The sequence below is a fragment of the Rhinopithecus bieti genome, unplaced genomic scaffold (assembly GCF_001698545.2).
Source record: "Rhinopithecus bieti isolate Rb0 unplaced genomic scaffold, ASM169854v2 scaffold_1618, whole genome shotgun sequence".
In the NCBI taxonomy this organism is placed as follows: domain Eukaryota; kingdom Metazoa; phylum Chordata; class Mammalia; order Primates; family Cercopithecidae; genus Rhinopithecus; species Rhinopithecus bieti.
Genome location: NW_016803937.1, coordinates 1,382,851 through 1,396,247, shown reverse-complemented (window position 1 = coordinate 1,396,247; position 13,397 = coordinate 1,382,851). Strand labels below are relative to the sequence as shown.

Genomic DNA, 13,397 nt, shown 5'->3' with positions numbered 1-13,397 from the left:
ACTGTCTCTACTAAAAAATAAAAAATTAGCCAGGCATGGTGGCACACACCTGTAATCCCAGCTACTCAGGAGGCTGAGGCGGGAGGAGTCGCTTGAACCTGGGAGGTGGAGGTTGCAGTGAACCGATATTGCACCATTGCACTCCAGCCTGGGCAAAAGAGCAAAACTCTGTCTCAAAAAAAAAAAAAAAAAAAAAAAAAATTCACTTTCTATGGCTTTTCACTGCTCCAGGAGCAATGTCCACAGATCAAAGGCCCAGCCTCTCCTTCGCATCCCGGAACGCCCATCCTGCCCACCGGTCCGGGATCCAGGCTGCCCCCTGCACCTGGAATGCAGCTGCCGCTTCACCTGCAGATGCTGCCACATGCACCTGTCAGAAGCCCCCTTATAGGGCAGGGTCTTCCTTCCTGGGACATCCACTGTCCTTCTCCATGCTGAAGTCAGAATGACCTGAGAATCGGCGTGGAGTTTTACCAGTCTCAGACAAGCCCACCTCTGCGACATCACTCCTTTTGAGGGGGCACCAGCTGCAGGGAGTCTGTCCCTTGCAGACCCCAACCCGGCGACAGATGAATAAAGTCCACTGACACACAGATATTCTGCTCTGCCAGTCCAGCTGAGGGGCCCGGCCGCTTACAGGCTCCCTGCTGAGTCCTGTAAACCAGTTGCTACTTGGCCCCCATCAGCTAGTCAGACTCGCATTTATTCGGTAAGATGACTCAAAAGCTTCAGTCAACACCATTAGAGTGTAATGGACACTGTGGACTTGCCACGTAAAAAGCACTTAAGCGTCCATGGTCTTAAGATTATATGAGTAAACAAGACAGCTAGGTAAACTACTCTGCCTTTCTTTTAATACTATTTTTATTTGTTTAACTAAAGGTAAAGAGATCAGGCTGCCTTCAGCCAGCTCTTCTCGGTCTTCCAAGATTTGTGACTATTCCTTTTTTTTTTTTTTGAGATGGAGCCTCGCTCTGTTGCCCAGGCTGGAGTGCAGTGGCGCGATCTCGGCTCACTGCAACCTCCGCCCCTCCAAGTTTAAGCAATTCTCTGCCTCAGCCTCCGGAGTAGCTGGGGTTATAGGTGCGTGCCACCACGCCCAGCTAATTTTTTTGTATTTTTACAATACAGTAGAGATGGGGTTTTCACCATCTTGGCCAGGCTGGTCTTGAACTCTTGACCTCGTGATCCACCTGCCTCGGCCTCCCAAAGTGCTGGGATTATAGGCATGAGCCACCGCGCCCGGCCAATTTGTGACTATTTCTATAACTATCTCTAATATTTTTCCCACCAGAATGATTGAACCCCAACACACCTCCTTCTCTCAGCAGGGTCTTCCTGTTCAGAGAACACAGCTTCTCCTTCTTGCCTTACACAGAGGGGCAAGAAGAGATTCACTCTTGCAGAGAGCACATCCTTTTCTGTTACTGAAAATCACTCTCCAAAAAAAAGCAACACATACACACAGACACACTCACCACACACACAGATGGGTCAGAGAAAAGCAAGTACAAATGGCTTAGGGACATGAGCAGCGGGGCCCTCACCTTTCCTGAAAGGGTTTCTACTAACAATAACCCTCACCTCTGGGTCAGAGAGGGTTGGCACTCTAGAGCCTACCTCCACGTTTTATCTCCTGGGACCAAAAGGACTGCTGGAAAGCTATTTAAAATGCTTTTAGGCCAAGGGCGGCGGCTCATGCCTGGAATCCCAGCACTTTGGGAGGCAGAGGTGGGTGGATCACCTGAGGTCAGGAGTTCAAGACAAGCCTGGCCAACATGGTGAAGCCCCATCTCTGCTAAAAATACAAAAAATTAGCTGGGCATGGTGAGCGCCTATAATCCCAGCTACTCGGGAGGCTGAGACAGGAGAGTCGCTTGAACCTAGGAGGCGGAGGTTGTAGTGAGCCGAGATCGTGCCATTGTACTCCAGCCTGGGCAACAAGAGCAAAACTCCATTTCCCACAAAAAATAAAATAAAATAAACAAATAAAAATACTTTTTAAAACCCTATTACCACAAATTAAATCCAGGAACGTGTGACTCGGTACAGCCTCTTTGGAAGGCACATTAGCTGTTACATTAGAATCCACACCCAGCCGGGTGCGAGGGCTCACGCCTGTAATCCTAGCAAATTTCAAGGCTGAGGCACATGCCTGTAATCTAAGATCGGGAGGTTGAGGCAGGAGAATCGCTTGAACCCAGGAAGCAGAGGTTGCAGTGAGATGGTGCCATTGCACTCCAGCCTGGGTGACAGAGAGACTATGTCTCAAAACAAAAACAAAAACAAAAAACCAAAGACAACATACCCTTTTACCATTTGCACGAAGCTGGGAAATCACAAATGCCCTCCACAGGGGTCTATGGGGGTGGTGTGGTGAGCACAGGGAAGACACAGGGAAGTCTTAGCAGCTAAAAAGCCAGAGGGCGGCCTCTGCGTACTGCCTGGGAACATGGCAAGACCATTTTAGGCTTAAAAAAAAAAGGTGGAGAAGAAGTTGTACACTACGATCTTTTAAATAAATAGGCCAGGGATATATTAGTAACAGAAGCAGCTCTGGAAGTGTATACTGGCAGTTACAGAAGCTCCAGGGCTGGGGGGTGGTAAAGGAGGAGAAATATGTCACCCAGGGCAGAGCTCAGTGCACTACCTTAGCTCGTTGATCTTGGCACAATCAAGCAATTCTCCTGCCTCAGCCTCCCGAGTAGCCGGGACTACAGGTGTGCGTCATCACGCTCAGCTAATTTTTGCTTTTTTTTTTTGAGACGGAGTCTCGCTCTGTCGCACAGGCTGGAGTGCAGTGGCCGGATCTCAGCTCACTGCAAGCTCCACTTCCTGGGTTCACGCCATTCTCCTGCCTCAGCCTCCTGAGTAGCTGGGACTACAGGCACAGGTCACCACACCTGGCTAGTTTTTTGTATTTTTTAGTAGAGACGGGGTTTCACCGTGTTAGCCAGGATGGTCTCGATGTCCTGACCTCGTGATCTGCCCGTCTTGGCCTCCCAAAGTGCTGGGATTACAGGCTTGAGCCACCGCGCCCGGCTGCTTTTTTTTTTTTTTTTTTTGAGATGGAGTCTCACCTTGTTGCCCAGGCTGGAGTGCAGTGGTGCGATCTCAGCTTACTGAATCTCCACCTCCTGGCTTCAAGTGATTCTCCTGCCTCAGCCTACTGAGTAGCTGGGATTACAGGCATCTGCCACAACGCCCAGCTAATTTTTTGTATTTTTAGTAGAGATGGGGTTTCACCATGTTGGACAGGGTGGTCTCGAACTCCTAACCTCAGGTGATCTGCCCGCCTCAGCCTTCCAAAGTGCTGGGATTACAGGCGTGAGCCACAGTGCCTGGCTGGTTTGAATTTTTAAACAATGAGGAATTCATGTATGACTGATGTGTTTTTCATTAGAAAGAGAAAACTAGGCAGCACCCCATCCTATGTCTCCTTCCTGGTGGCCAATGCAGCATTTCCCATGACTCACTCCTGGCACCAGTAGGAAGTCAGAGGCTCAGCACTCAGAGACTCATTTTTGAGACAGGCTTGCTCTGTCACCCAGGTCAGAGTGCAGTGGTGGGATTTCAACTGGTCTCCTGACCTTGGTAGATCCGCCTGCCTCGGCCTCCCAAAGTGCTGGGATTACAGGTGTGGGCCTCCACACCCAGCCAACCAGGGATTCATTTTTAAAGATAAGAGTGCAGGCTGTGTAAGCTATTATCCATGTCGTTACATTCTGGGCCGACATGTACCTAGGTGGGAGGGAGACTGAACTCGTGAAATTCTCCTAATGACAAAAAGAGAAACCAGAGTCATCCTCTACATCCACATCTCCAATGCCCAGCTGGAAGCCACAGGCTCTACCCACTCCAGTCCTGCTATGATTTTTCCTGGCTTTGACCTGCATAGTGGTGTGGCTGCTCCGCTCAGAACCTCAGGGAAGCTTTTGAGACTCAGGGAAACCACACAGAGCCCTGCTGAGTCTCGCCCTCGGGGCATTTTCACATTTATGAATAAATGCCTCCCCCTCTCCCTTCCCCCCAAAGTACAGTGTGGCAGAAAACAGCGCCAACAGGTCCTGCCAGTCAGAAGTCACTCCAAGTAATTACACAGTCCCCTGATTTTGGCTCCAAACTATAAATTTAGTCCTTCCCACCTTGAATGTGCACACACACTATTGAGATCCAGGCCCATCCTCAAATTAGCTGGCAGCTCTTAACGCAAATAAATCTAAGTTGGGATGGCCAGGGTTCCAACATAAACTTCAAAAGCAAGACCCTTCCAAGGCCCTGGGATGAACCTGAGGATTGCCAAGACCTGCCTTCCCACCTCACCCAGCCAAATCATGTGACATCTGGTACAAGTGATTTTCCCCCTGAAGTCCCACAAGAAAACTGTTTTGAAAAGCAGTTCTCTCTGGCCTGGTGAAGAACACACCAGCACCCAGCCCACCAAAACAGGTGCCCCATGGCTGTTTCCCAGCATAACCTGGGACTCGCACGTCCATCCACTCCAAGACTGAATCTGCAGCCAAGCTCCCCTCTCTCACTACTGGGCAACCCTCGGGGGGATCCCTTAGCCTAAACCAGCACCAGCCACTGCCCGCATACGATTTTATTACTACTGTTTTCTTATGAGTCAGCCCGTGTCACTGACTCCTGACAAGCTGGTTTGGAGAGCAGAAATGAATGGGTTTTTTTTTAAACTGCAATTTCCTTCTCACCAACCAGTCAGCAATCGGAGCTCTAACAGTAAATGGGTTGCTCAGTCACTCCACGTGGGTGCCACGCAAGAGGCTGGGAGTATTGCTCAGCGGGGCCAACGGGAGGCTGGCACTTGCCTGAACCCCTTAAGTGGGGGAATGGAATGCCCACCGAAGGGCAGCGCAGGGACTCTGCTGTCCCCTCACTGAAGATATTCCTAGCCTGTGGGGAGAAGTGTAAAAGAATGAATGAAAGAAACGCACGTGGTTTCTGGGACCAATGACCTTAGCCTAGAACTGTCGGGATGGTCCAGGGATGCAAAAATGTGGAGATGAGGGAGCCAGGGGAGAAGTGACGCAAGGATGCAGGGACCCAAGGACCCAGGGACTACGACCTCCCAGCCCCCGGCCCGCGCCCCGTACTCACGCACGCAGAGGCAGGCCACGAGCTTGGCTGCCTCCTCGGGCACCGGGCAGGTGGGGAAGAGCGGCTTGAGCAGGTAGGTGGCGAAGACCAGGGCCACGATGTACTGCGAGGAGGGCCGGATGATGAGCAGCTCGATCCAGAGCTTGAGGAAGGCGGGCAGCGAGCCGTAGACCTCCAGCATGTAGGCGTAGTCGCCGCCCGACTTGGAGATGGTGGTACCCAGCTCGGCGTAGCAGAGCGCGCCCACGATGGAGAAGACGCCGCACGCGGCCCACACCACCAGCGCCAGCCCCGGCGAGCCCGCTTCCTTGAGCACGCCCGTGGGCGTCACGAAGATGCCCGAGCCGATGATGGTGCCCACGATGATGGCCACGCCGTTGAGCAGCGTGATGTTCCGCTGCAGGGTCACGCCCTCGCCCTCGCCCGCCGGGGCCGCGCCGTCCGCGCGCTTGGCGCCCAGCATCTTCTCCCGCGCCTCTTCCTTCTCCTCGGCCGCCGGGGCCGCTAGCGCGCGCCGCTTCGGGCCCGTGCCCGCCATGCTCTCCGCGCCGGCCGGGCCTGGGAGACCCGGGAGCCGCAACCCAGCCGGGACCGTGGCGCGCCGCCCGCCGCCCGCCGCTGGTCAGGAACCGCCGCAGCCGCTTTTGGCCGGCCGCCCGCCCGCCGCGGCCCCCGCCCCGCCCCGAGCCCTCAGCCCCGCCCCCTCGGCCCTGCCCGGAGCACGTGCGTCGTCAGGCCATGCCTGGCGGGCTATTCCCAGGCCCGCGTCGTCCCCGGAGGCCCCAGCCCTCCTGCGCCGTGGACACCCCGGCCTCGCGACCTCCCCGCCGACGCCCGCGTCACTCCAGCCCGTCCTCCCGGGTGCGCCTGGGCGGGGCCTGGAGGTCACGGCGCGCCCCTTCACCTACTCGCCCGCAGCCTGGCGTCTAGCTTGGGAGGGGCGGTGCACCAGGGCTGGCCTGAAGCCAAGGATGGGGTTTGGGGTACCCCCCAAAGCGAACCTAGGCTCCTGTCCCGGATGGGCCAAGGGGATAGAGCCGCCCCCACAACCAGCTCCTGGGGCACGGGGGAGGCATGAGAGGATGACCCGCGGGGAAGCTCCTTCCAGCCTGGGGGCTGCATCGGGGGCTGGTGAGCCGCGAACTGAGAGGAGGGAAGAACCGAACCGAGGCAACCCAGTAATTCCCATTGTATTACAAAGGAGTCTTGCTAAAGACGGCGATCCGGTGCCCGCAGCTTTGAGAAGCAGTAATAACACAGGCTTTCGGAAGCCAGCAGTCTACCTGAGCTCAATTTAATCAACAGAATGGGGGGGTTCCCTGGGAGCCATAAGACCCCACCCCCAAATCTAGCTGAGGAATTCAAAGGCAGACTTCAGTGTGAAGGGGCTTTAAAACTTGTTATTCCTGGGGAATGTGAGCGGCATCTTGGGTAAAAAGGGTTGAGAGGTAATTTCAGTTAGAGGAGCGGGAGCAGGATGCCAAGGCTCTAGGCTGGAAATGGAAGGAATATAAATACTGCCCCGAGATTGACCAGACTGGTGAGCAGCCAAAGACCTGTTCAGAGGGTGTGGGTCAGGGAGGAAGCTTCTCGGGACCCCCCCCCCCAACCCCGGGGTTCCTTGGCATGTGTCCTAACGGCTCCTTGGAAGCTCACAGCGGCAGCAGCCTACAGGCATGTGGGGGAGGCCTTGTTCTGGGTGAACGTTCAGTCTCCCAGGGCAAACACGCAAACTCCGGTTGCAGAGCTGGTTGTTCACAGCAAGACAGTCTGCTGGGCAGATGCCTCTGGAATCCACAGAATTCCTAACAATAGCCATGGTGGAGGGGGGTCAGAGTACCCATCATGCTGGGATGTCTAACTGCAGCCAGGAATGTCCAGGCCCCACCCCGGGGAGGGGGCGGCTGAGGAATGCCAGGGCTTGTCATTCTGGACCTTGCTTGCCCCCCAGTATGGCGGGCATTCCTCTTCAGTGATAAAACCAAGCGAAAGCTCAGCAGTCCAGGCAGCCACAGGCAGGGAGCGCAGAGGTCACACAGACGCTAACTTCTAATCTGCCGTCCACATTGCTGGCTGGGGAAGGTGCAGAGAGCCCTCCATCTGCCTTGTTCTTGCCGCTGTGCCTGCAGAGGGAAGGAGACAGTACCACCATGGCTGGGCAAACTCACTGAGCAGTCACTAAGTCCTCCCCTAGGCAGCATCTTATGCAATAGGGTAGGTGCCAATTAGAACCATTTTGCAGATAAGGAAGCTGAGGCTTAGTAAGTAGGGTTACCTCTCTTGTCTGGCCAGCAAGTGGCCTGGGGGCTGTCCTTTTGACTCTGAACTTATATGGTGCTTTTCATCATTCTGCCATTCTTCTCTGAGCAACAAGAAGGACAACCAACAGTCGCACCCCAAGGCATAGAATTATAACCATGATCAGCCAAGGACAGGACAGGGGGCCAAGTGAGCCAGCGACAGGGACCAGGCAGGTCCAGGTAGACTTTTCTGAGGTGGTGTCTGGAGCTGAGAGCCCAGGGTGAGTGAGAATTAATAAGGGAGGCGCAGGGGGCCCCACAGGCACAGAGGGGCCCTGTGCAGTTGGTGCAAGTCATGGTTGGTGCCCCCAGAGCCAGGCTCCTGGCAAGTGCTGGAGCCCTTAAGCAGGAAGGGTGACAACAGCCATGAGCGTTTTCAAGTCACACAGCTATTACACCACCTCTGTCAGTTTTTACTTGGTTTTCATATGACAACGTCCTAGATTTATGCAGCAAATCTACTCATTTCAGACTTCCTGATGGAATCTGAAGTCCTGAAACGCCTTCACCTGAAAGCTACGAGTCTATAATCTTAGCAAAGAGTGCCATCTGGTGGACACATTTGGCAGGAAAAAGATAAAAAAGTTGTGTCACTCTCACTTGAGCTGGTTGGGAGAATACTTTCTTTTCTTTTTTTTGAAACAAAGACTCGCTCTGTTGCCCAGGCTGGAGTGCAGTGGCGCAATCCGACTCACTGCAACCTCCACCTCCCAGGTTCAAGCGATTCTCCTGCCTCGGCCTCCTGAGTAGCTGGGATTACAGGCACCTGCCACCGCACCCAGCTAATTTTTGTATTTTTAGTGGAGACAGGGTTTCACCATGTTGGTCAGGCTGCTCTCAAACTCCTGACCTTGTGATCCGCCCACCTTGGCCTCCCAAAGTGCTGGGATTACAGACGTGAGCCACCACACGCAGTACTTTCTATAGAGGGAAATTTGGGAGTGTCTATCAAAAGCCTAATTCCCTTTGACTCAGCAATTCCACTTTTGAGATTTCTCTAAGGAAATAAGAATATATGCTGTGTTATTAGCCAGGCATGATGGCACATGCCTGTAATCCCAGCTACTTGGGAGGCTGAGGCAGGAGAATTGCCTGAATCCAGGAAGCGGAGGTTTCAGTGAGTTAAGACCGTGCCACTGCATTCCAGCCTGGCGACAAAGCGAGACTCGGAGACTCCATCTCAAAAAAAAAAGGAAAAAGAATATATGCTGTGTTTTGGCTACACAGTTGTTTACTATAGCTTTAAGAGATAATAACCAGTGCCGGGTGTGTGGTGGCTCACGCCTGTAATCCCAGCACCTGCGGAAGCCAAGGTGGGAGGATTGCTTCCTTCAGGAGTACAAGACCAGCCTGGGCAACATAGCAAGACTTTGTCTCTCCCAAAAATCAAAAAGATGAGCTGGGCGTGGTGGTGCGTGCCTGTAGTCTCAGCTACTCAGGAGGCTGAGGTGGGAGGATGGCGTGAGCTCAGGAGTTTGAGGCTGCAGTGAGCTGTGATGATGCCACTGCACTCTACTCTGGGTGACAGTGTGAGACACTGTCTCAAAAAAATGATAATAGCCAATATTGGAAATAAGCCAAACGTCCAGCAGATTTGTTTTGGTAAACACTGTGCATCCACATGGTGGAACAAAGTGTGTGTCACCGGTAATGATCACGGCGTGTATTTTTTGTTTGTTTTTGTTTTTACTTTTTGAGCCAGAGTCTCTCTCTGTAGCCCAGGCTGGAGTGCAGTGGCATGATCTTGGCTCACTCTAACCTCCGTCTCCCAGGTTCAAGCGATTCTCCTGCCTCAGCCTCCCAAATAGCTGGGACTACAGGCGCTTGCCACCACACTCGGCTAATTTTTTTTTTTTTTTTTTTTTTTTTTTTATATTTTCAGTAGAGACGGGGTTTCACCATGTTAGCCCAGATGGTCTTGATCTCCTGACCTCGTGATCCGCCCGCCTCGGCCTCCCAAAGTGCTGGGATTACAGGCTTGAGCTACTGTGCACGGTCCCCTTCAGGTCCTTCTTAAGGCCGTGTGCAGCATAAATGAGATGAGGCATCTTCCGTCCCGCTCAGAGCACCAGCGTGGAGTTGAGCAGGCCACCCTCTCTCACTAGGCGAACCTGTCATTATTCTGTCATTTGGAGCAGCTGCAGGGGAGCAGCAAGGCTGCAGGGCGAGGAGAGGGAACCTGGGGGACAATCCTTCGTTTTCAGATTGTGAGGCGAGTCTCCCAGTGCAGGGATTTTGGTTTTCATCTCAGCAAAATGCAGGAGTGAGGGCCTGAGCAGATCCTTGCTCTTCCTTTCAACTCACTCTTTTTCCCAGGAAAACGACTTACCTGGTAAACCCTGTAAACCAAAATAAAATTCTAAGGGATGCTCCAGCCATCTAAACAGATTTCCTCAGCCAGGGCTCCTCACATTTAACCGGAAAGACTGGTTCGGGCCAGGAAGGGAAGTGGGGGTCAGAGACCTCTCCAGCACTAACACCAACACAGACTTGAAGTCTATCAGACTTAAAGATTGACATTTTACAGCCTGTTCTCTTTGAAGCCTGCTAGCTAAAAGCTTCATCTGCATGATACAACTTTCATCTCCACAGCCTCACCGTAACCCAAACATTCCTTTTTTTTTTTTTTGAGACAAGAGTCTCGCTTATCACCCAGGCTGGAGTGCAGTGGAGTGATCTCGGCTCGCTGCAACCTCTGCCTCCCGGGTTCAAGCGATTCTCCTGCCTCAGCCTCCCGAGTATCTGGGACTATAGGCATGTGCCACCAAGCCCAGCTAATTTTTTGTATTTTTAGTAGAGATGGGGTTTCATGGTGTTAGCCAGGATGGTCTCTATCTCCTGACCTCATGATCCACCCGCCTCGGCCTCCCAGAGTGCTGGGATTATAGGCGTGAGCCACTGTGCCTGGCCCCCAAACATTCCTTACTACTGATCCCAGGTCTTTTGTGTGTTTTTTTTTTTTTTTGAGACAGAGTCTCGCTCTGTTGCCCTGGCTGGAGTGCAATGGCACGATCTGGGTCACTTCAACCTCTGCCTCCCAGGATCTAGTGATTCTTCTGCCTCTGCCTCCTGTGATCAAGTGATTCTCCTGCCTCAGCCTCCCGAGTGGCTGAGATTACAGGCGCCCGCCACCACGCCCAGCTAATTTTTGTAGTTTTAGTAGAGGCCGGGTTCCACCATGTTGGCCAGGCTGGTCTCGAACTCCTGACCTCAGGTGATCCGCCCACCTCGGCCTCCCAAAGTGCTGGGATTACAGGCGTGAGCCACCGTGCCCAGCGATGATCCAGGTCTTTAGACAGACTCAACCAATTATCAACCAGAATATGTTTAAACTGACCAGGTGCGGTGGCTCACACCCATAATCCCAGCACTTTGGGAACTTTGGGAGGCCGAGGCGGGCGGATCGCGAGGTCATGAGTTCAAGACCAGCCTGGCCAATGTGGTAAAACCCCATCTCTACTCAAAATACAAAAATTAGTGGGGCATGGTGGCAGGTGCCTGTAATCCCAGCTACTTGGGAGGTGAGGCAAGAGAATCGCTTGAAAGTGGGAGGCGGAGGTTGCAGTGAGCCAAGATCACGCCACTGCACTCTAGCCTGGGTGGAAGAGCAAAACTCTGTCTCAAAAAAAAAAAAAAAAAAAAAAAAAGAAGAAAATGTTTAAATTTACCTCTAGCCTGCGCTAGAGGTAAATTTACCTCCCGCTTTGAGTTGTCCCACCTTTCTGAACCAAACCAATGTATTTTTAAAATGTACTCGATTGATGTCTCCTGTCTCCTTAAAATGTATCCCAACCAGTTTGGGCCCATGTGGTCAGGACCTCCTGAGCCTGTGTCATGGGTGCGCCCTCAACCTTGGCAAAATACACTTTCTAAATTAATTGAGGCTCAGATTTGCTGGATTCACAGCCCTTAATTGAAGTCAGGCTTGCTGAGGCTGCCTCACACCTGTGAGTCCCCTGCCGGGCTGGTTCTCAGTTGTAGGGGAGAAATGTCTGCGTCTTTTAACATAACAAGGGTCCTTGCTTCTTCCAGAGGTTTGTTTTTGAAAGCCGTGCTTTTGCTATGCTCAGAGGTTAGCTTTCCCTGTCTGCATGCTTAACAAGGTGGGGCTGCCCTGAGTACAACCAGAAATTCCGTTCTGTTTCCTAGTAGACAGGTGTGTAGGGCAGCCACTCAGTGAGTGTTCGGCCTGTGCCAGGCCTTAAAGACTCTTGCCAGTCACGGAAGATGACTGAGGCAAGTCTCCATCATTTTAGGTTTAAATGCCAACATTAGGGACGCGCACCTGAGAGACTGGTCTGTGCCTTTATCTGAAGATGATTTTGAGGGCTTCAATATTGAAAGGGGGAAGGGCAGGATATTGGGAAATACACAATTTTCATGTAAGAGGGTGGAGGAAAATTCACATTTTTGTCTGGTTCAGTGACTCTGCGGTTTTACATAAGATACCCGAAGACAGGGCGGCGGAAACAATGAGATATGTATTTGCCTCAGGTAGGCGGAGGGACAACTCAGTTCTGCCCCTTGTCCCAGCACATGTGAAGATAAGCTATCAGTTCACATTGCCAGGGCGAACTTTAACAGAAGCGCTTTAGGGTGAAGATCTTGAAGCCCACAAGGAATTTCCTTATGGGCAAAATGTGAGGGAGGTGTGCAGCTTTTCATCTTTTTTGTTTTTTTTTTTGAGATGGAGTCTCACTCTGTCGCCAGGTTGGAGTGTAGTGTGTCAAGCTCCACCTCCCAGATTCAAGTGATTCTCCTGCCTCAGTCTCCCAAGTAGCTGGTTTCACAGGCACCCGCCACCGCACCGGCTAAGTTTTGTAGTTTCAGTAGGGATGGGGTTTCATTATGTTGGCCAGGCGGGTCTGGAATTCCTAACCTCAAGTGATCCACCCGCCTCGGCCTCCCAAAGTGCTGGGATTACAAGTGTGAGCCACCAAGCCCAGCCAATCTTTTCATCTTTGTAGGTATTTGTTCCTCAGTAATTCGGAACCGAAACAGGAGGCCGGTTCCCATGACACAGTCGCTAGCTTCACTTTTCCCTTTGGTCAGCGAGTGTGAGGTCCCAGGATTTATGTTCCTTTCACGCTCTCTATGCCATTTAATTTTTGTAGCAACCGTAGTTAGTCCTCATTTGTGGTTGGAGAAAAAGGGCAGTTCAGTAAGTGACCAAGCCTGGCTTCAGACCCAGGGTGGGCCTTTAATCCTCGTGGCGATGCTGATGGCCACAATGACGGTGCCACTTACATAGGCAGCCAGATTCATAAGCATGTGAATTCTCCCAGTTAAAAGAGAACTTTGGCCGGGGGCGGTGGCTCATGCCTGTAATCCCAGCACTTTAGGAGGCTGAGGTGGGCGGATCACAAGGTCAGGAGTTCAAGACCAGCCTGGCCAACATGGTGAAGCCCCGTCTCTACTAAAAATACAAAAGTTAGCCAGGCACGGTGGCAGGTGCCTATAATCCCAGCTACTCGGGAGGCTAAGGCAGGTGAATTGCTTGAACCCGGGAGGCAGAGGTTGCAGTGAGCCAAGATCGTGCCACTGCACTCCAGCCTGGGCAATAGAGTGAGACTCTGTCTAAAAAAAAAAAAAAAGAGAGAACTTCATTTCAGCTGCTCCTGGTGGCACCTTGAAAGCCTCATTGCCTCTTCACTGGAAACATCCACCATTCTGGTTAGAGAAAAGACACTCATAACTTTCCTTCACCAAATCCTTCTAGCTTCTGAAGTTCGTATGGCGGAACGGTAAACAGTGGCTATGCCTGCAAGTAAAATCCGAAGCCCTGCGATTGCTCAGTAACAGTTAGAAGCAAGGTTAGAGATTGCAGGGCCAGATTTTTTGCTTAGGTTCAACTAGATAAAATAAAAATAGACTTTGTGTGCGTTTCAGGCACTGTACTGATGACCAGCCACCAGGGAGGGCTCCACCCCACTTCTCAGCTTTTGTCCTAAAGCTAGTCTTTTTTTTTTTTTTTTTTTT

General features: G+C 52.2%; 1 protein-coding gene across 1 annotated transcript in view; it reads right to left on the bottom strand.

The window, feature by feature from the left end:
- The window catches only part of SLC7A5 (solute carrier family 7 member 5), a 43,958-nt gene extending 38,168 nt beyond the window's left edge, over positions 1-5,790 (bottom strand). The window contains exon 1 of the mRNA XM_017860055.1: positions 5,119-5,790. Coding sequence (XP_017715544.1) covers positions 5,119-5,656 — 538 coding nt within the window. The 5' untranslated portion in view covers positions 5,657-5,790. The remainder of the gene's footprint in view (positions 1-5,118) is intronic.
- Between the last annotated feature and the right edge of the window lie 7,607 nt (positions 5,791-13,397).